Source organism: Trachypithecus francoisi, unplaced genomic scaffold, assembly GCF_009764315.1.
Source record: "Trachypithecus francoisi isolate TF-2019V2 unplaced genomic scaffold, Tfra_2.0 Lachesis_group0, whole genome shotgun sequence".
NCBI classification, from domain to species: Eukaryota; Metazoa; Chordata; class Mammalia; order Primates; family Cercopithecidae; genus Trachypithecus; species Trachypithecus francoisi.
The window spans coordinates 75,525,307-75,548,714 of record NW_022681453.1 but is presented as its reverse complement, the minus strand read 5'-3'; the positions used below and the strand labels follow the sequence as shown (position 1 = coordinate 75,548,714).

Below are 23,408 nucleotides of genomic sequence, written 5' to 3'. Positions count from 1 at the left end.
ATCCCAGCTACTTGGGAAGCTGAGGCACGAGGATTCCTTGAACCCGGGAGGTTGCAGTGAGCCAAGATCACACCACTGCACTCCAACCTAGGCAACAGAGGGAGACTCTGTCTCAAGAAAGAAAAAAACAAAAGAAAGAAAGAAAACACTAACACCATCTAGATCCAAAGTCACATTCACTTTCCTGTCTTTAAAATAACCATAATAGGGTTAAATTCTTGGATTGATATGCATGTATTCAGAAAGACCTATGAAGTTACTGACATAAAAACGCATTTTGTGTCAAGGATTGATTTATACCTTAGAGCAAGGGAAAGAGAAGAATACTCAGCCCTGTGATATCTGTTGCTGGGGAAGCATCATGATTTATTGTTGGTGGGAGCATCAGGCCATCTGTTAGGCTTTAATAAAGTGTGGTCATAACATTTTGATTTGAAACACAGAATGATTTACCAACCCAAAATTAAAGTTTTTCAGCAATTGAAGGTCTCATGGGATTTGTTTTTGAAGGAGGGTGGCTTTGTGTGTGTTGTTTTATTTTTAGATATTTGTATCTTTAGCATTTATATTCAAATAAGAAGAAAAACACATCAGTATCTTTCTTTTTCTGTTCTGGGTTCATTCTCAAAATCTTGTGTTGCCTGCTCCGTTCAAACTCCTCAGCTTGCTGTTTGAAGGCTTTATAATTTGATCTCATCTAAAATTAACGGAATCAAAATTTTAGCAGGTTGGATTTAGGCATCATTTAAAAAAATTCTCCCCATGCAATTTCAATGTGCAATCAAGGTTGAGACCCACTCTGGTTATAATATGAATGAAGAGAAACAACTGGGGCATTTGGATTACCTATCCTGAGAAGCAAATATCAGAAATTAAAGTGTTTCTGAACCTCACAGGGCAACTATGGTGTGTGTGTGTGTGTGTGTGTGTGTGTGTGTGTGTGTGCGTGTGCACGTTTTGCATTACCTCTTTCTCCCCTGCCATGCAGGTGACCGCCATGAGGGTGTATGTGAACAGTTCCTCTGAGAATCTCAACTACCCGGTCCTTGTTGTCGTTCGTCAGCAGAAAGAGGTGCTGTCCTGGCAGGTTCCTCTGCTCTTCCAAGGACTGTAAGTGGGTTTTCTTCCAGGCAACTTCACTACATTTGGTTTTCTTCAGTGTCCTAGAACTTAATTGATCTTTTCCCCAATGAAAGGAAAAATCAGACATTTGGAATGTCGAGACATTCTGCATACAAAGTGTAAATAATGATCATGGTGCACTCTCTGACCTGTTGGCTCTGTTCAATTTTTAAATGAGCACTCTACCTAGATTGGCAACACCTAGAAGAGCTTTTACCATTTTAAAAACATACTATGATACTCTGTAGCTTTTGGGTACTGGGTCAACCAATAGCCCTCCAATGGGCTACGTCCAGCAGTTAACATAAATGAGTAACTCTTCCCCTGTTCTTCAAAATGCCCATCGTGTGTCTGCATTCTTCATTCAATAATATTTGTTGAACACTATTAAGTGGTAGGTGCTGGAGATGCAGCAGTGAAAAAACAACAACGTGCCTGCCCTCCTCGAGTTTCTATTTTTGCAGGGAGAAGTGTGTAAGATACTACTGCATTAATAAAAAAAACCTGGAAGGCATGCAAAATGCATGCATAACATTATTTTTAAAGGTTGAAGAATTCGAGGACTGAAATACTGACTCTGATAGCTTTGACTTGGACTCCAGGGCTTTCCTTACTCTCTATTTTAGCAATAGTTTGAAGAGTAGAAAATGGGAATCAGCTGGTTGTTTTATCAAGCCAGTTTCCCCCTCAAATTGGATATTTATTCCTCATTGAATTAGGAGAATGGCTTAGGGTAATGTAGATGCCGCTTAAGTGAACTAGTCAGCACAGAACAGTCCTCACATCCCTGCTATTATATCATACAGCCCAATGCCAACAACACTAGTTCTAAAATTACTATTGATAGTTCTAGTCTACAAATCAAAACATAAGGACTTGAAAACAAATTTGGAGAGAAGCAAAATGAGATAGGCTCCTTTCCCTACTCATTCATTGAGTCTTTTTCTTGTTCTTGTTTATTTTTTTCCCCTATATTGGCTGCTTCAGATACCAGAGGAGCTACAACTACCAAGAAGTGAGCCGCACCTTATGTCCCTCAGAAGCAACCAATGAGACAGGCCCCTTGGAGCAACTGATATTTGTAGATGTAGCATCCATGGCACCCCTGGGTGCCCAGTACAAACTGCTAGTTACCAAGCTCAAGCACTTCCAGCTCCGGTAAGCGGGACTTTCTCTGTTTACGTGTCTGTGCTTCCTGTGCTTGTGGATGCTCAATTCATCTTCCATCCTTACAGACTGGGACTCTCGAAGGAAATTACCCACTTAGCGTATGATTTCAGCACCTGCTGAACTCTCCTTCCCATAACTGAGCAGCAGGGCCTTAATCTATACAAAAGAGTGGGAGTGCAGAAGGTGAGAGTGGTTGACCTCATAGGTGAATCTGTTTTCAGGGATCAGTGTGAGGGTCCTGTCCAACCTGAAGCCCAGGCAAGAATGACTGGTGACGAAATACTTTTGTATTCCCAACCGGTGCCACAGTCCTGAAGGAAGTTTTGTTTTAGTTCTAGGGAAGACATTAAGCTACTTTTCTTGTCCTTATTATTACTCCTGCTTTCTCCTTCCAGGTTAGTAACGTAGGTAGGAACGCCGCTTTGTCCTTTCTCGGTGTGACTAGTATTGTTTTCCCCCCGTTTTTTAAAAAACTAAAATAAACAGGCAAGCTCATTGAAAAAATAAGCATGAGACTTGCATACTTCACTAAAGAAGCTACCCAAATAGTAAAACAAACAAACAAACAAACAAAAACCACCTCATTAGCTATAAGAAATGTAAATTAAAACCATAATGGGATTCCATTACAACTACCAAATTGCTATAATTTGAAAGGCCTACATTCCACTCCTTTGATCTATACTCAACTCCTAGATATCTAATTGTGGTATTCATTCAGTGGGATACTACACAAAAATAAAAATGAACAAACTATTGCTATACCCAACAACATGGATGCATCTCACAATGTTGAGAAAAAGAAGCCAGGCCAGGCGCGGTGGCTCACACCTGTAATCCCAGCACCCTGGGAGGCTGAGGCAGGTGGATCACCTGAGGTCAGGAGAGCGAGACCAGCCGGACCAACATGGTGAAACCCCGTCTGTCCTAAAAATACAAAAAAAAATTAGCTGGGCAGGGTGGCAGGTGCCTGTAGTCCCAGCTAATCTGGAGGCTGAGGCAGGAGAATGCTTGAGCCCAGGAGGGGGAGGTTGCAGTGAGCCAAGATCATGCCATGCACTCCAGCCTGGGTGACAGAGTGAGACTCAAAAAAAAAAAAAAAAAACCCAGACAAAAGGAATGTATGCTATTTTATTCCATTTATATAAAATTTACAGGCAGGCAAAACTATTCTGTGATGTTAGAAGTCAGAATAGTGGTGCCTTTGGGGAGGATAGAAGTGCATGACTATGTTTGATGATAATTTATTCAAATATATACTTATAGCTGCACACTTTTCTATAATGCATGTTTGTTATATTTCAATGAAAAAGTTAATTTTAAAAAAATCAGAATATTTCAAAATCGCACATGTCACTGTTTTGCAGCTTATTTTTCTGATCAGAATGTTTGGCTCTACAGTAAAGTTCTCCTTAAATTTAAGGCAGTTTATAAAGACATCTGTAGCCAGTAGAGTTGCTAATAGGAATCAAATATTTATCTTGGTCTTCTCTACACTCTTTGACATAGTGTTACACCCATACAGAAACACGGACAGATAAATGAATGAACGGTCAGAAGGATGGAGAAGTAGTCACAGCATTTTTTCTCAAGTCCCTCCATTAATTCTGGTGTTGAAAAAGGTGACATGATCATTTTAAGAGCAAAGAACACTCTATCCTCCACAAGAACAAGGAGAAAAAGACTCTCTGGTGAATAAGATCCACCGAGAGCAATTAAATCAGAGGCCCTAGGGGAGAGGTTTGGGCACTGGTAAATTGTTTGAAGTTCCCCAGGTGTTTCTAATGTGCAGCCAGAGTTGAGAACCACTACCCTAAAGCAATTTCTAAAGATGGTGCTTCAGTTTAATTTAATATATATATTTTGAGTCCGAGTCTTTCTCTGTCACCAGGCTGGAGTGCAATGGCACGATCTCAGCTCACTGAAACCTCCATCTCCTGAGTTCAAGCGATTCTTGTGCCTCAGCCTCCCAAGTAGCTGGGATTACAGGTGTGTGCCACACTCCCGGCTAATTTTTGTATTTTTAGTAGAGACGGAGTTTGACCATGTCGCCCAGGCTGGTCTCAAATCCCTGGGACTCAAGCGATCCACCTGCCTCAGCCTCCCAAAATCCTGGTATTACAGGCATGAGCAACCATGCTTGGCCTAATTTAATAATTTGAAAATCTACTTGTGATATTTAACCATATGGGAATACACATTTGATGGGAGTGATAACATGTTACAGTACTTGCATAGAGTGCAGTTTGAACTGCAGAGAAGCCTTGCTTTTATCAACTGATCTCTGCCTTTAATCAATCAATCAAGTGTCACCTGGTAGCAGTGGCAGTGTCACTTGGTGGTAGCATATTTGAATTGTAGGAATGGTCTTCTGTAAGGTTAATTAGAACCTTTTGAGAACTGAATTCTGTGAAAATGAAGTCATAAGGTCACAACTGTAGCGAGTGTTAATGAATTATATGCATGCTGATGAAATTGCAAATCTATTCCCTCATGTTGTTTTCTGTTTTTACCTCATAATATGACTTAGCCTCAGCAACCAGACTTTAAAGCATTTCAAAATCACACATTTACAACACCAGCCTGGCTGGTGACCTGGAAATCCAAAGGATGATGGTAGTGGGGAAATGCTGAGGATTGTGATGAGAACTGGGCTCAGGAATTGAGAGAAAACACTGAAACAGTAATTCAAAATCTCTAAGATCTAAGTTTCTATTGTACGTTTTTGAATGGCAGACTATAATGTACATAGAACACCTTTTGGGAATTTTTTTCCCCTAGAATCATACGTTTTAAGAACTGAAGGACCTTTGAGAATCTAATCCACCCGCCTCATTTTAACAGATGAGCAAACTGCTGCCCAGAGAAGTTAAGTGACTTGTTCAAATTCACACAGCTAGGAAAGGGCAAAATCAAGGCTAAATTGTACTTCTGACTCCCGGTCCTGCACTCTTCTCACTATGACAAGCTATTTCTACTTTCTATTTAAAACTCTCCTCCCAGTGGTTTGTGTTTCTCTAAATACGTTTCTCAATTCCTTGAAACATTTACTTAAATCCAGCTGTACTAGCAGAGCACAGTGGCTCCCGCCTGTAATCCCAGCTACTCAGGAGGCTGAGGCAGGAGGATGACTTAAGTCCAGGAGTTAAGACTAGCCTAGGCAACATAGTCTCTAAAAAAACAAAAACCAAAAAAATTAGCCAGACATGATGGTGTGCACTTGTAGATCCAGTTACTCAGGAAGTTGAGGCAAGAGGACTGATTGAGCCCAGGAGTTTGAGGCTGTTTTTAGCCACGATCGTGCCACTGCACTCCAGGCTGAGCAACAAAACGAGACCCCATCTCTACAAAATTCCTTTAAAATTAAAACAACTCTGCTTTAAAGCATTACTCCCTGCCATCTACCTATCCTCTGCACACACACACACAACTGTGCCACTACTCTTTTTCTACACTCCAGTGCCTAGGCGTTTAGTGTTGCTAGAGTGTGAAATTGCAGGCAGGCAACAGCAGATGGCCACAGAAACATGTAAGCATGTGATCATGGGGTAGGAGGATCTTAGGAAGAGGCATTAGGAAATTTATTTTTATTTATTTATTTTTTTTTGAGACGGACTCTCGCTCTGTCACCCAGGCTGGAGTGCAGTGACCCGATCTCAGCTCACTGCAAGCTCCGCCTCCCGGGTTTACGCCATTCTCCTGCCTCAGCCTCCCGAGTAGCTGGGACTACAGGCGCCTGCCACCTCGCCCGGCTAGTTTTTTGTACTTTTTAGTAGAGACGGGGTTTCACTGTGTTAGCCAGGATGGTCTCGATCTTCTGACCTCATGATCCGCCTGTCTCGGCCTCCAAAGTGCTGGGATTACAGGCTTGAGCCACCGTGCCCGGCCCAGGAAATTTAAAGAGGCCAGGCGCAGTGACTCACGTCTGTAATACCAGCACTTTGGGAGACCAAGGCAGCACATCACCTGAGATCAGGAGTTCAAGACAAACCTGGCCAACATGGTGAAACTCCATCTCTACTAAAAAAAAAAAAAAAAAAAAATAGCCGGGCGTGGTGGCACACGCCTGTAATCCCAGCTACCTGGGGGGCTGAGGCAGAAGAATCGCTTGAACCGGGGAGGCAAAGGTTGCAGTGAGCCGAGATATCACACCATCCAGCCTGGGCCATAGAGAAAGACTGTCACACACACACACACACACACACACACAAATTAAACAGTTGTCTATATTGTGTATAGAGAATGGATTTGAAGAGGACAAAACAGGATGCAGAGAAGTTAGAAGGCTGATGCAGTGGTCAAAATAAATAATGAGGAGGTGAATCGAAATATTAGGGGAGGCAAAATTGCTGAAATTGGATTAGATATGAGGGAAAAAGAAAAGAGAGAGTCATTAATGCCAATGTGGCTTGTAGATGGTAGGGCCACTAAGAGAAAATGAGAATTTTGATAAGAAAAAGAATAGATGATAGCTTCATTCTGGGACAGGTTGACTTTGAAGTACAGATATCTGGCAAAGTGTTGGATGTATACTAATATGACACTTAGGGGAGAGCTCTGAGTTACAGTTAGGCAGACTAGTGCAGTCTTCAGGAACACATCAAGAAGCTAGTCCACATGATGCCTGGGCAAGACAGGGTTACAGGAGATAGGGCTGGAGAAATAGGCAGTGCCCAACTTTGATCTTTAAGATGCTGGATGCTAGACTATGGAGTAGAACTTCATCTTTCAGGTTATGGGAGCCATTAAAGGATTGTGAGCAACAGGATAGCATTCAGAGATCTGATTTCTAGAGATGACTTGAGTGGCAGTGTGGAAGAGGAATTACAGAGAGGAAAGATGAGGGACAAATAGGCAAATGAAAAGTTATTTGAATGGAGGAGAATAAAAAATAATTCGAACTTGAATGTGTATGGCAGCAACAAGGTTGTAAGGGAGAAAACAAGTCAAATAGTATACATGGAGATAATTCATAATCCAGCAAGTATATGTGGCAGAATCAAATTTATAGTCCTCTATGAATACTTGCAGCCTTCAGCCCTCCCCTAGCCTCCTAAGTAGGGTTCTTGAGTCTGTTTTAAGAGGAGAGAGTGTGTGCGTGAGATAGCTCAGCTATCATGCTGTGAAAAGTAATAGATTTTTTTAAGAAATGAGTGGATAAGAGAATTTTAGACAATTTTGCTATGTGTCATACTACATAATCACATTTTGGTATTTTGGAGGAGACTACAATAAAGATTTACATTCCTTTTTCTCTCTCTCTCTCTCTCTCTTAATGATGCTGCACTTTTTCTCTCTCTCTCTCTCTTAATGAAGGTGCTTCAGGTGGAGGCAGGTTACTTTTACACTAATAGAATGAGTAGGACCTGGTGATCAATCAAATGTGGAAAGTGATAGAAAAGGAGGAGTCCAAGATGACTCCTGGGGTGGTATCAGAAGTCTGGGGAGGTTTACTGACAAAGGGACATAGTAGGTCAGGATCAGGGAAGTGACAGCACATTCCCTCTCACCATGTTGAATTTGAGGTACTCAAGGAATGGTCAGGTGCAGAAGCCCAGCAGGGGATCACTATTCTGTGACTGGAGCTCAGGAGATGGCCCTGGGCTGGACACAGGGACTTGAGATTCACTGGCGTTATTGTGGTATTTACAGCAGCTGGATACACATTTTAAAATGAGTTGATTACAAGGCTGTGGGTAACATTCTCATTTAAGGGATGGTCTGAGAAACTAAAGCTATCATAAGAGGCTGAGTAGACACAGCCAGAGGTATGGGAGAAATCACAGGAGGTTAAGTCACTGGATTACTGGATTTAGTAATTAGATAGTGCTATGGTCTCAATGTTTGCGTTCCCCAAAATTCACATTGAAATCTCCACAGTGATGGTACTAGGAGTTGGGGCCTTTGGGAGGTGATTAGGTTGTGAGAGTGGAGCCCTTGTGAATGGGATTAATACCTTTATGAAAGAGTCCCCCAGAGGGCCCTTTGTCTTTTATACCAAATGAAGATGCAGTTTGAAGGCACCATCTATGAGGAAGCAGGCTTTCATCAGACACCTTGATGTTGAACATCCTAACCTGTAAAACTGTAAGAAATAATAGATTTCCGTTCTTTACAAGTCACCGAATTGACAGTATTTTTGTTATAGCTGCCTGAATAGACTAAGGCAGGAGATGACTGTTACCCTTAGCAAAGGCAATTTCAAGGGAGTGGTGGAGAAAGAATCCTGATAGCAGTGGGTGGAGGAAAGAATGAAAGAGAGATAAACATGGAATACTCCTAAAAGCAGCTGGTTTGTGAAGAGAGGAAGGATATAGGATGACATTAAAGGATGGAGATCCAGGGAAAAGGGAGGCATTTGGGTGAGGTGTTTGTTATTTATTTTGAAAATGGTTGAGACTAGAATATATTTATAAACAAAGAGGTAGAAGGACAGATTAAATTCATAGGAGAGTTGGATATTTGTAGAAGCAAAGTCCCAGAGTATGATAGAAAGAATGGGAATTTAGTACATGAGTGCGGAGTTTATACTTAGACCAGAGGAATGAAGGGTGGACGGTTCCCAATGACAAGAAGGCGGGTGGGAAAGCTACAGTCCTGAAGGGAGTTCATGGCAGATGGCAGAAGGAGATAACAGGGAATGACATTCTGAAGTTCATGGTTCAGGTGAATAATAGGATACCATTTCCTTCAACAAACAAAGGAGGGGCTTTGAATCTCCACTGTGGTCTGTGCTAGGGGCTTGTTAATCAAGATGTGTAAGATGCTGTGACTCTCACAGTCCTCTCTGGTACTCACCTCAAAAACTACTGAAAGTTTGTCCTGCCTCTCTTTCTATATAGTCTTTCGTCCCATCTCTTTTCTTTTTCTTCTACTTGGTTACTCTCCTTTCTATATTTCTTCTCCCTCTCTCTACGCCCCCCACCACGGGCCCGTCTCTACCTCTTCTCCTGACTCCCCTATCTGCACCTCTGTCTCTCAAGTCCATGGATTTTTTCCCTTCTCCCGTTTCTTGAAATAGCCAACACAAGTAAACAAAATTGTTTTTTAGCCTCTTATGTTTAACAAATAAATGTAACATAAACATGTTAAAATGTGTTTCATCTTTAAAACAAATCAGTTGAAATTGCTATACTTCTTTCTCTAAAACTAACAATCCATGAGCTTCAGTTAGCTTTGTTCTGTTGTCAATGACCTGTAATAAAATAAACCTTCCCCACCTCTGTGAGGGTTCATGTGGAAGGAAGCAGAATATTTCACCTGCAACAGATACAATGTTTATTTTGCATATACTGCTGACTCCATGAGAAAGAGCGGACGTAAATGATAGTCTTAAACACAGAAACATGTTTTACAAGCTTGCATGCATTGTACTAGCAAATAAAACATAAAGAACAAGAAACAAAACAGAAAGTGAATATCGGATCTTCATACATTTTATATTATGACTGAAACTCAAATGATGGGGAAAATTAAAATGGCCAAAAAATACGGGTTGCTTCTGCAAATTTCATGCTGTCACGAAGAACCAGTGGACTTGAAAGATGACGGTGCAGATAAGAGAGTCAGGAGAAGTCATGTTGCCAGCCAAGAAACTCGTGTCCTCTTTGTTCTCTGATCTGGCAACAAAGAGAGTTGAAGGACTCATGTTGCCCTGGTAACAGCCGGAGGCACTCCCAGACTACTGAAAGGACTCTCCCCAGCCCACACACAGTATCACAGGTCCAAACTCTGGCCAAGGACTCTCTGGCCAAAGACTCTCTGAGCAGAAACATAACTGGGTTTGACACTCACTTTGGCTTCTTTAGGTGACTTACGGACAGAAGTTTTCAGTTCTGCTTCAGAAAAAACAATCCTCAACATTGATTATGATTTCTGTTGCAAGTAGATATACAAAAATTACATCTATTGTTGTGAGCTAAATTCCGAGCCCGGCCTAATGACAGCCTAAGTTGTGGTCATTACCTTTATAAATAGTGCTCAAATTTTATGACTTCTAAATAACACCTCTAATTATACACCTCTTGCTTAAATGTCTTGAAATGCCCTTCCTAAAGAAATCATTAATTTTAAAACAGGTATTTAATTTTTATGAAAGGAAAATTCGAGTGGAAAGAAAAAAATCTTCAGAGAGCCCCAGGGGATGAAGCTAATGAGAAATCCCAGAAGTTCAAGTTCAGATGCCCAGAAATGCAGGGCACATTGGAGGGGCAGGGGCATGCACTCCCAGGTGTGGGGTTTCAGCAGCCTGGGGGTCTGAGACTGCTGTGGACTTGTGTGCATGATCTTCATGGCTAACGATGAGGCAAGAGCCAGAAAGGCAAAAGCCCAAAGTAGTCCTTATAAAACTATAGAGAAGACCACATTTGTCTTTGTGACAAACACTTGAACTGTTTCATAGGTGCTTATGGCAGACAGCCCTCTATGCTACCAGTTTACGCTTCCTATCTCTTCACACTCTCCTTTCTTCAGTGCCTAGATCATTGCTGTCTTACATGGAAGAATGAAAGTATCTAATAATGTAATTCACAGTAAATTACTAATTGAAGAGAAGAAAACTTCATTATATTCTTTTGGTGGTATTTATATTTTAAAGAAGGGTCTTGGAAGGCAATGCCTAACCCAAAGGGAACTAAATCTTGGAGAATTTCAGCCAGTGTGGCAGCAATCGGGGATAGTAAGGGCATGTTTCTGTCCCTAGCCACCATCCCATGTGGTTATCTATTCACTGTGTTTGGTAAAAAGTGACCCATTTTGCCATGGGTCCATCAAAATTATTTCAAAATAGTATCTACAATATCCAAAAGGACCTTGAACCTGGATTTCCTCTCTCCTTCAGCCCACTTCTGTTACCTAAACCCTGTGCTTGACTGTAAAATCAAGCACAAGACAGTCCCAAGGCAAAAGTGTCTACAAAAGTAAACAAACTACCTTATATAGATATGGCTTCGTGGATATTTAAAGACATAAAAATAATAATCCCCTTCCCCAGTCTGGTCATTCTTGAGCGTTGAAACCACCAAGTCCCCATGCAGTCTACTTCGTCAGTTTCATAGGAGGAGAACTCCCCTCACCAAAGGTGAAGCTCTCCTCGAGTCTACTTTAAGATGGCTTTCTTTTAAATAAATAATTTTTGCTCACTAACTTACGCTTTTCTCTCACTTTTCCCCTTTCCCTTCTGCCACTTACGTTTCTCAGGACAAATGTTGCCTTTCACTTTACTGCCAGCCCCTCTCAACCTCAGGTAAGTGAACGGGTTCCAAGAGTTATCAACATCCTACCCATTGGTGTTGCCTTCCTGTTAGTGAAACCATGTTGCCACGGTAGAGTTAGCGTGTGGGGTTGCCCTTGACCTTTCCAAACTTGAAGTATATTCATATTCCACTTTATTCCTTGTGTTACAGGAATTTTGGACACAATATTTAATCATATCACCTTAATAGATATAAAATGGGCAGCATGCTATTTGTTTTCAGGTGTTCCTTGGTTCAACTTTCATTGAGCAAATTGTGTGCCCACTATGCACCAAGAACTTTGTTAGACTGCACCTGGTGCTGAAGACACAAAGATAAAGAACAGAGAGACACAACTTCTGCCATTATGAACCCGATAACTGGGAAGTGGTAGTGGGGATAGGGAGTAAAAGGCTGACACCAAACAGATACAGAAATAATTAACCTGGAAATACAATGAAAATAAGACAGATTTTAATGTTTATAATGTTATACGTGTAATAAATTTGTTTCTCCTCTCATAAAGAAAGAGCCAGAATGTTGACAAAAAATATTAGGAGAATTAGACATTTTTGTTGTGCTCTGCAATTAAACCATAACCACAAATAGAATAAATACATGAAAACTTGGATTAAGTGAGGCTGTTTTTCTCGTGTCATTTCTAGTTACCTTCCTTTTTTCTTTCATAAGCTTCTGAAGACAAAACTCTATATAATAGCATGTTTGAAACAAGTTTATTTGTTGTATGTTTTCTTTAGTCTGTAATATAGCTTTGGTCATAAATAGCTACTTAGGTTTTGCTTTGGAGTAGTAAAACTGGAATTAACATGGACTTGTTGTAAATATACTACAATCACTGGTGTGCTGGTAAATAGTTAACAATTGGTTTTCAGAGAGAAAGCCCTGATTTGTAGTGTTTGCCCATTTCTGTGGTGTAAATACCTCCACTATGGCTGATTTTAAGCTCCCATTGTGATGTCACTGGGAAGTGACTAATGCACAATCAGCTCTCCCAAGCCTGAATGAACCAACTCCCACACATCTTTTAAACTTCCTGTCTGTGAAAGTCTCTGCAATGCATATATACTGCCACCCAGTGGCAGGAGAGGGCCAAAGGCCCTTAATATACCACCCTCAACACTTATTGACTATTTAATTTCAAGAAATATTTTACAAGCACTAATTACTAGGTGCAAAGAGAGAAACCAAAAAAAAGGGGGGGGAATAACTTTCATTCTAACTATAGGAATAGTATTGTCTAACAGTCCTGTACAGAGCTATAATAAATATGATATACTGACCAGGTGTGGTGGCTTGCACTTATAATCCCAACACTTTGAGAGGCTGAGGCAGGAGTATCACTTGAGGCCAGGAGTTCAAGACCAGCCTGGGCAACATAGCAAGACCCTGTCTCTACAAAAACTTTAAAAATAGGCCGGGCGCGGTGGCTCAAGCCTGTAATCCCAGCACTTTGGGAGGCCGAGACGGGCGGATCACGAGGTCAGGAGATCGAGACCATCCTGGCTAACACGGTGAAACCCCGTCTCTACTAAAAAAATACAAAAAACTAGCCGGGTGAGATGGCGGACGCCTGTAGTTCCAGCTACTCGGGAGGCTGAGGCGAGAGAATGGCGTAAACCCGGGAGGCGGAGCTTGCAGTGAGCTGAGATCCGGCCACTGCACTCCAGCCTGGGCGACAGAGCGAGACTCCGTCTCAAAATAAATAAATAAATAAATAAAAATAAAAATAAAAAATAAAAAATTAGCCGGGCATGGAATCTTGCACGTGTAGCTTTGACTATGCAGGAGGCTGAGGTAGAAAGATCACTTGAGCCCAGGAGATCAAGACTACAGTGATACATGATTGTGCCACTGCACCCTAGCCTAGGTGACAGCGTGAGACCCTATCTCTGAAAAAAAATTTAAATAATTTGCATCTAAACCCCAAACTGGACTAAAATATACTTAGAACAAACATAAAACAGGCCAGGTGCAGTGGCTCATGCCTGTAATCCTAGCTCTTTGGGAGGCCGAGGTGGGCGGATCACGAGGTCAGGAGATCGAGACCATCCTGGCTAACACAATGAAGCCCTGTCTCTACTGAAAATACAAAAAATTAGCAAGGCATCGCGGCGGGCGCCTGTAGTCCCAGCTACTCAGGAGGCTGAGGCAGGAGAATGGCGTGAACCCGGGAGGTAGAACTTGCAGTGAGCCAAGATTGCTCCAGCCTGAACAACAGAGCGAGTCTCTGTCTCCAAAAAAAACCTAATAAAACAAAACAAGTTCCTTGATATTGATGAAAGTCTTACTTTACTCTTAACTAGTCTCATTTTCACCTATATTTTGTATCCTCTTTGACTACAGGAAATACTTTCTTTTTCTCTAAACTCACCCAAATGATTGCACTTTCTCAGATAACTTGTGTCAATCACGGTCTGCCTCTATTCCAGGAGTTAGAAGCAGGTTGCAGAAACTGGGGAGGTAGCCAGGACCCAGATAGTGATTTTTCAGCCTAAATTCCAGCCATTGCTTTGGGTATTTGTCATTCGATTCTTTCTGGTAAAGGTGGATTGTCAGGCAGGGGTCAAAAACATTTATTTGGGGTTTAAGGTAATTTACAGATAAAGTTGTTAATACTTTCAGTGGGTGTTTACTGCTTGCACAAAACCAATTACTGTCATATATGGGAACATATATGAGGCTCATTATTGCCAACAGTAATCATAGTAATGCTCTTGAGTTACAAAGTATGGATTTCCTGGGAAACAAGAACACTCTTGGGAATTCCAGACTCCTCATCTGTTAAAGAGCCCTGTATTATATGTATTTGAGTCAAGCTCCAAAATTAAGTGGGCTCTTGGGGGTATTGCCATCTGTTATAAGGTGTGGATAGACTTCCAACTGCATCATTAATGACACTCCTTAATTGTGAGATAATTTTTCCCCATCAGAAAACTTTGGATTATTGAAAAGGATTCCATTTTTATTGTCCTGGTACTCAAAATAGGGTTAGCAAAAAAAGATGTTGAAATACAAAGTTAAGTTTTAACTTGTTTTGCCTCTCTGTACATGATAGATTTATTAGAGTCTTATTTGGGAGCCTGTTTCGGTTGCTTTTCTCAAAATCTTAATCACAGGCTTAATATAGCTTCTCAACCAATTATCATAGTTTATAATTATTTGGCAGAATTCCCCTTTCTTCATCATTAAGAACAAATTTACAACTTTGAGTTAATACATTTTTCCAGTGGACTCGTAATCTACATGGGTAAATAGTACAACCTCTTTCAATTAAAAATGTTTCCTAAATCTGGTGTTATTTGAAAAATACTTTTAAAAGATACCTCAACCTGCCCAAAATTGTGAACATATTTCTGGGGACTCTACATGGGACTTGATCTTTGAATCTCTGTATGTTCTCAGTATATCCCAGCCAGCAACAAGTTTCCTGATCAAAAGGGCAAAGGGGAGGATGAGTCTAGTGCAAATTCTTGCCTATGGGAAGGTGGTTAAAATTATTGAAAAACAGGCTTATCTGCTTTTCAATACGGGGTTTTTACATGTCACACTGACCACACAGAAGTGAATCTTATCACATGTTATATCTCACTTATCCTTAATTCGAAGGGGGCAGGATGCTTCTTAAACAGGAAACAAAATAAATGACTATTTCTTTTACCCTAGAAAAAGAAATAGCAACATTGCATAAAATGTTGTCTATTTTGTCTTATTTACTGCTATATTCTTAATGCCTGGCACACAGCCCTGCACAGATTTAGTTGCTCAATATGTATGAGATGAAGAGCTAACTGAACTCATTAATGGGGATTCACTGAGATTTACATATAAATTTTGTGCCTAATAGAGGAAACAATCCCATTCATGTAAATATAAATCATGTCTTTCTTTTTCTTATTCTCAGTATTTTCTATACAAGTTTCCCAAAGACGTGGACTCAGTTGTCATTAAAGTGGTGTCTGAAATGGCTTATCCATGTTCTGTTGTCTCAGTCCAGAATATCATGGTGAGTGCTGGTAACTTGCCAACCTTCTACTATAGAGCATTATATTATTCCAGAACAAATGAAGGAGAAGGGTGGGAAGCATGCCATCCTCTTATTGGGTATCTCCTTTCCAAAACTACTAAACAATGTGAACAGTATCTGTGAGTACAAGTGGGCAGACTGTTTGCAGACACTAATTTGAAGAGGCAAAGAATAGTTAAGTCTTCACCAAAATCAATAAAGCAAAGAAGGAAAGGAGGGAGGAAGCAGGGAAGGACTGCAACAAAGAACCAGGAAGACCAAGTTGTGAGCTCCACAAGAAAACTAAAATCGAACCCTACCATTTGTTCTGTTTTTAAATTTTTATTGTAACATTGGGTTCTTTCTGTCTCCTGAGGTGTTAATGAAAATTGAAAAAAGTGTTATACACTTTAAGACAATAGTTTTATAGTTCTTTTCAATATAACGTGTCTTTGACTTTAGAGGATGAGGCCCCAAGTCTTAGGAAGACTATGTCATGACTGTTCAAGGGGGGAAACTTTACCTAGTTTCTGGTTAATAAGGATCCCCTGCTCTGTCATCCAAGCAGAAAGATGCTGACAGGACCTATGTGTGGCATGACATTGCACGACATTATGTATGCTTTCCTTTTTATTCCTCATGCGTGCTGCAGTGCCCGGTGTATGATCTTGACCACAATGTGGAATTTAATGGTGTCTATCAGTCCATGACCAAGAAAGCTGCCATCACACTACAGGTGAGACATTGTTTCTGTGGGCATTGTTGCCAATGATAATGCTCGATAGATAGTGTACTGACTGAGCCAGCATCCTAAAGGGATGGCCATCCATGATGTGCCTAGGATCTCCTTCCTTTCTGATTGGTTTAAAAACTAATATGTCTGGCCAGGCACAGTGGCTCATGCCTGTAATCCCAGCACTTCGGCTGGCCGAGGCAGGAGGATCACCTGAGGTGAGGAGTTCGAGACCAGCCTGGCCAATATGGTGAAATCCAGTCTCTACTAAAAATACAAAAATTAGCTGGGCGTGGTGGTGCACCCCTGTAATCCCAGCTACTCAGGAGGCTGAGGCAGGAGAATCGCTTGAACCCAAGAGGCAGAGGTTGCAGTGAGCCGAGATCACACCACTCCACTCCAGCCTGGGCGACAAGAGTGAAACTCTGTCTCAAAAAACAAACAAAAAAACAAACAAACAAAACAATTTATGTCTATGCCAGAAATTAAAAAAAAAAAAAAAAAAAAGTCATTTTCTCAGTGGGCTGAACAGGACACCAGAAGTTTAGGGATGATTTTTTTTTGTTGTTTTAAAGACAGGGTTGTAGAACTATAATGGACCTTAAAGTTCATCTTGTCAACCGCACTTCATTCATGGATGAGGAAATGGGCACATAGAGAAACACACTTAGAGTAACTCAAAGCCAAGATGATAACTGAGTCCTTTGCCTCCCTAACCTAAATTATTTATTCAACTGCTGAGTGTGTCAATTTTAGAAAAGTTATTTATCATTAGATTCTAAAATAAAAACTTAACATGTAAGCATTAGTTATTAAACATAGGCTATACACATATTATTTGTATGGTGCTTATTAAGTTCTAAGCACTCAAATAGGCACCAAATTGATTGAAATCAGAAATGTATATCTATTTACCTTAATTTCTTGGATATAACAATTATCTCAGAGTGGATAATCTGGAGTAGACCACAGGTATGTGAAAGTCCTTTCCAAGGAGTTAGAGGGCAGGGGTGAACTTTATTTTTCTTCTCTTTCCTCTTTCTTTCTGCCCCCACCCCCAGGGACTTTCTCCCTTCTAGCTCTTTCTTACTGCCTATCATAAGGTTGTTATGTCTTATGCAGAAGAAGGATTTTCCAGGTGAGCAGTTCTTCGTGGTATTTGTGATAAAGCCTGAAGATTATGCCTGTGGAGGATCTTTCTTCATCCAGGGTAAGAGCTAGTGAGGAACACTTGGCTACTTAGAAAAACCTGAAGGAAGGGAGTGAAAGGGAAGCTGAAACCTCCCTCTAGTTCCCACTAAGCAAGGGTTGGTTCCATCAGTATGACTGGGAAAGGCATCTGAGAGATACTTGAGAAAAAAACAAAAGATAGAAAGTAACAGATCTAAAGGTATTATTGATACTACAAAATGTCATTTAGTGCATTTCATCTTTTTGAAGCATTGTATTCCCTCAGACCATGGAAGATAAATTCACTCGGTTGGCCCTTTACTCAACAAATATTTGCTACCACGAAGTAATGATCTTATACAGCAATCAAAGTACATTTCCTAAGATGGGTTGGTAGCCAGTAGCCGTGTAGCTACTTACATTTATCAGTAGTCATCATTTCCACAATGATGGAAAAGAAAAATTCAGCATTCTCCATCTCAGTTGCCAAAAATTTTACCTTGAAAAATGGTAAGAAAGCCAACTGCAACAACTTATCCCAATAGTAAGGGGTATGGGAGCTCTTAGGCATAGTACAGATAGTTATGGTTAACTACTCAGTAGCTACCTTAAGGGCAGAATAGGCTGATGATTGAAAATGTAGACCACTAGCCAGTGATTAACCACATGTGACCAACACAAAGTGTGTTTACTGTTGATTGTAACATCATTTCCTTGGTATGAATGTTTAGGTGAAATTTCTCCTAGTATGTTCTTTAACCTCTTAATTACATGGCTCCAAAATTTTGCTAATGTCAAATATTCCTTGGTAAACTACAAGCCCTTCCATGACTATATAAAAGGGAAAAAATTGTACTGGCTAGAAACATACAAACCAAAAGAAGAGGTAGCTTCTGTTTTCACAGCTGTTTTCTTCACATGTCTGTGGATATCAGGGGAAGGGTCCACCCCTCTTCATTGGAGAAGGGAGGCTGCAATCTTATTTGCATCTGTTAGTGACACCAAAATGCACACAAGCAAAGGCCAATTGACAGTCTAATGCTAGCCTCCTTAACCAAAAGGGATTTCAGATGGTTTGAAGGTTTGGGGGTTAGATATTCCTCCAGTTCTTGCTAAAATAAGATTCAGCAATCAGAGTTAATTCTGGACGTTTTTTGAACAATTGTTCAGACAAGAGACCCAAAAAATCATTATCTGATTCATTGTGTTTTGTTCTTTTTTTATTTTTTTTTAAACCAGAAAAGGAAAACCAGACCTGGAATCTACAGCGAAAAAAGAATCTCCAAGTGACCATTGTTCCTTCCATTAAAGGTCAGTGTTGGCTCCAGAACGCATTGGAGAAATTCCTGTGTTGGAAAATCAGTCATATCATTTGATATTACTGTCATCTTTCCGAAAGAATTATCATAAGAAAAGTAAACTGTATTTACCTTAGAAACAGAAAAGGGAATCAGAGCATTTTGTTACATCCCTCCTAAAAACAAAGGGACCTCAATCGTGAAGTTGTAGACAGGCAGTCCCTTCCCAGCTTCTACTGGGAAGTCATCACTGTGAAAGGTAGCTACTGTGGATAATGTCTGGGGACCTCCAGTAGCAGTTTTGCTATGAATAAAAATTTCTTAGGACTTAAGAATCAATATGATGGAGGGCAGCCCTTTAAGCTGTCCTGTCTCAGACAGAGTCTTCTTTTCTGCAGAGGACGACCTGACCAAAGTTGTTTCTCTCCCTTCAGAATCTGTTTATGTGAAATCCAGTCTTTTCAGTGTCTTCATCTTCCTGTCCTTCTACTTGGGATGCCTGCTTGTTGTGTTTGTTCATTATCTGAGGTAGGTCAATCACTTCCAGAAATGTTAATCCCCTGTGCCTGTCTCTGTGTAACGCTTGGAGCGCAGACTTGACAGCCATATTGACTGGCTTCAAATCTCCCTCAGCCACTAGTGGTGTGACCTTGGATACTTTGTGACCTTGGAGACGTTGCTCAACTCTCTGTGCTTCAGTTTCCTCATCCATAAAATGAGATAATAATTTACCCCGCAAAATGTACAACTGCAGTGTTTATATCAATAACACACACATAATAGGTGCTGGTAGAGTGTCAGTTATTTTCCTAGTTAATTAAAACTCAACAAAAAGGCAACATGTATATTTTTTAGACTAGAAAATACTCACTGTAGATGGTCAGTTTTTCCTAACATGTAGATTTAGAAACAGCTTTAAACATTCTATCAAAAAGTAAATGTAATGCCTAAAATAAATTTTGAGGTGCAACAAAAAGCAGGAGTAATGTTCTTTGATATAACATTACCAAGTGTTTTCCTGCTATTGAAGCGTCGATTTTCCAGTAAAATGTCCCTTGGGGGGAAAAAGGAGGTAATTGTGCTGTAATTTGACCAAGGAAATTTTCCTTGCCAAGAGTTTGGAGCCCCTAATGACACAGGGCTTTCCTTCCCTCTCTCAGCGGCGTTGAACCTTGAGAATTCCGTTCTTTGTGGCGCTCTCTGTGAAACAGCTACAAAAGAATGGCAGGAGATTTACAATAAACAAATGTTCTTTCTCTTCTTGAACATGTAAAGAAAACAAAGCCAGCATGGAGTTTTGAGACTATTTGCAAAATGAACTCCATCCATGGAAAGATTTCATGGCTACCTCAGTGATACAACGGCGTATCTTAAGAATATGGGTCTATCTCTGTCTCAAAAAAAACTGCCTCGATGACCTGGATGAAACTTTCGAGTTCAGATATTGCCTTCAAAAACAGTGGATGACTGCTGGCCAAATCTGGGATAATTTGAACACTAAAATTATTAAGAGTAATGAATTATAGACCATTGGAAAAAATAAAAATGTCTGAGTCCCTGTTGATAAAGGAAGGAAGGGTCTAAACACCTGTGGATACACATTCAGTGATTCAACAAATTTACGAAAACAGCTACCCATTTGGTAAAGGAGCCATTAGCAGATACTGGTAGTAGAAAGGAGAAAGAACTCTTGACTACAGCAAAATGCCAAAAGCGGGGTAAATATAGGGGAGTGCCGGAGCTGGAACATCATCATTTTGCAAACATCATGTTAAAGACTAGATTTGCTTAAGAATCATCGATGAGGCCGGGCGCGGTGGCTCAAGCCTGTAATCCCAGCACTTTGGGAGGCCGAGATGGGCGGATCATGAGGTTGGGAGATCGAGACCATCCTGGCTAACACGGTGAAACCCCATCTCTACTAAAAATACAAAAAAAACGAGCCGGGCGAGGTGGCGGGCGCCTGTAGTTCCAGCTACTCAGGAGGCTGAGGCAGGAGAATGGCGTAAACCCGGGAGGCGGAGCTTGCAGTGAGCTGAGATCCGGCCACTGCACTCCAGTCCGGGCGACAGAGCGAGACTCCGCCTCAAAAAAAAAAAGAATCATCGATGAATGCCAAATCTAACATGCAGAAATCTGATGAGGATGAAGATGTGTGCATGGCCTTAAAATGCATCCTCACAAATTGCTTAGTAGTTAAAGTGGAAAAAATACTAGATATACAGTAAGAAATCAAGCATATTGACAGGGTGATCAAAATTAATATCACCAAGGAGAAGGTGGACATTGTGTGCCTCCAGATGTGACACTCTGAGAAGGACACAATGTCACTTTTGCACCATTCCAGAAATGCATATTTGGAATCTAATCATGTGGAAAAATCAGACAAACTCCAACAATAAATATTCTATTAAAATGGGTCATAAAGGACAAAGAAAATGTATAAAAGTATTCCAGATTGAAGGAGACTAAAGATATGTTACAACTAAAGACAATACCTGATCTCAATTAGGATCTTACATTACACTAGCAGAAAAATATACAATAAAGGATATTATTGAGTCAATTGACAAAACTGGAATACAGATAGTAGATTAGATAAGAATATCACATCAGTGTTAAATTTGTGAATTTGATAACTATATTGTGGTTATGTAAGAGAATTTTTTTTTTAAATATTTAGGAATAAAAGTTCAGGTCTTGGTTGTATGCAAGTTACTTTCAAATGGTCCAGGAAAAAAAGTGTGTATATATGTGTGTGTGTATCTTGATACGTATCTATCATATATATTACATCTTTATGGAGAGAGTGATAATGATCAAAGCAAATGAGGTAATAAGCTAACAATTGGTTGAATCTATTTAAAGGATATATTGGTATTCTGTGTTCTTATTCTTGCAACTTCTCTATAAATCTGAAATTATTTTCAAATAAAAGTTAAAAACAAAACCCCCAGGCTACAGGTGAATATTATACCTGGAAAGTATACATTAGCTGATTAGGAGCTCACTTAATTTATCAAATCAGAGTTACTAATATTTAGCAGGTACTTGCTGTGAGCCAAGCATTGTGCTCTAATTAGCTTCTTCTTGACATTTGCTTACAAACTCCTTTTAGTGTCAAACTCTTTCATTCACTGAAAGAAAGCAGCGTATGACACATTTGAAAGAAAGCATGGTTCCATTTGCCTTTCATGGCAAGCGCTCTAAGTAGATTATCTCATCTGATGCCCCCCAACAGTGGGTACTATGATTATCACCAAGTGACAGTTAAGGAAATTGAGGCACAGAGGGATTAAGCAATTTTACCAAGAATTCACAGCCAGTAAATGAAGGAGCTAGGATTTGAACTCAGGCAGTCTGGATCCAGAGCCTTAGGCCTGAAGCAGGCTGATCAAAGTGGGTCTAGAGTGGTCAAGCCCTATGAGAAGATGACAGTGCTGACCAAGAATGCCAGACCAAAAGCCTGGCACTCCAGCAAGGATCTAAGTTGAAAAAGGGTCCAAAACGCTTCCAATTTTGCCTTGGATGAGTTCCAATATCATGGAAAGAAGTTCCTCTGTTATGCCTCTCATGGGAAGACTGTCTCTACTCCTGATGTTTTAGATTTTAGAAAACTGGAGTGTTCCTTTTTGGTCAGCTAGTATGCATAGTTAACATACAAACAGACAAGTTAAGCTAATAGCTGGTTATCAATCGCTCTAAAGTTGTTATTTAGCCAACTAAGGCAAGCAGTTTTTCTAAGCTGTGGTATAAGGCTCTATGGAAACTTCTAGCCGCAGATTATTTTGCTACAGTCAAATGCACAACTTAGATTTCTCCAAATATAGATAAAGTGGAAATAGAAATGCCAAATGTAAGAATTATTTGGCATTCTAAATAGAAGAATACACTGAGGGAAAAAATGCTCTCATAGGAGAACTTTTCCTTCATTAAGCAAAATAACAAAGTTTTCTGTAAAACCATAGGAAGCTAGTCATCTCAGGACAATGCCAGTTACTTGAGGAGTCCCTTAAACCCTATTACGAGTACCTATGGGGTTTGTAGTACATGCTATGAGATCAGGATAAAAAACATTGATCAGAGACATGGCCTCTGCCATCGGGGAGGTAAGAATCCAAAGCATCTTCACACTGTATTAGCCTGAAACTAAACACTATTCCCTTCCCATCCTCCAGCCTCAGTCCATTCAACATGTGTTTATGAAGCCCCCCATGATGAATGTGCAGGTCCTGGGCCAAGCACTGCATACTTGTTCTCTTATTTGTTCTTCACAATCACATTGCCAGACATTGAATCCAAACTGCCCAATCCAGAATACTCATCCTTCCCTTTGATTCTTGTATTCGTTATCTATTACCACAATAATGCTACAATTTATTTATTTATTTATTTATTTATTGAGATGGATTCTCGCTCTCTCGCCCAGGCTGGAGTGCAGTGGCGTGATCTCGGCTCACTGCAAGCTCCACCGCCTGGGTTCACGCCATTCTCCTGCCTCAGCCTCCCGCGAATGCTACATTAAAAAAAAAAAAATCTGTGGCACACAGCAAAACGTGTTAAAGCTTGCTCACAAATCTATGGGTCAGCTGGGTGGTTCTGCTAATCTGGGCTGGGCTGAGAGATCCCAGGAGGGTATGATCAGAGAGTGTGGTCCA

General features: G+C 40.5%; 1 protein-coding gene across 6 annotated transcripts in view; it reads left to right on the top strand.

Moving 5' to 3' along the window:
* The window catches only part of SIDT1 (SID1 transmembrane family member 1), a 97,459-nt gene that overhangs the window by 28,305 nt on the left and 45,746 nt on the right, over positions 1-23,408 (top strand). For 3 of the 6 annotated variants that reach the window (XM_033211248.1, XM_033211247.1, XM_033211246.1), the window contains exons 2-9: positions 989-1,110; positions 2,110-2,280; positions 11,491-11,536; positions 15,448-15,549; positions 16,202-16,285; positions 17,405-17,492; positions 18,692-18,763; positions 19,185-19,278. In XM_033211248.1, the coding sequence (XP_033067139.1) occupies positions 989-1,110; positions 2,110-2,280; positions 11,491-11,536; positions 15,448-15,549; positions 16,202-16,285; positions 17,405-17,492; positions 18,692-18,763; positions 19,185-19,278 (779 nt within the window). Of the gene's footprint in view, positions 1-988; positions 1,111-2,109; positions 2,281-11,490; positions 11,537-15,447; positions 15,550-16,201; positions 16,286-17,343; positions 17,493-18,691; positions 18,764-19,184; positions 19,279-23,408 lie in introns of those variants that run through there. The other 3 variants (XM_033211250.1, XM_033211249.1, XM_033211251.1) reach the window with 2 other exon arrangements.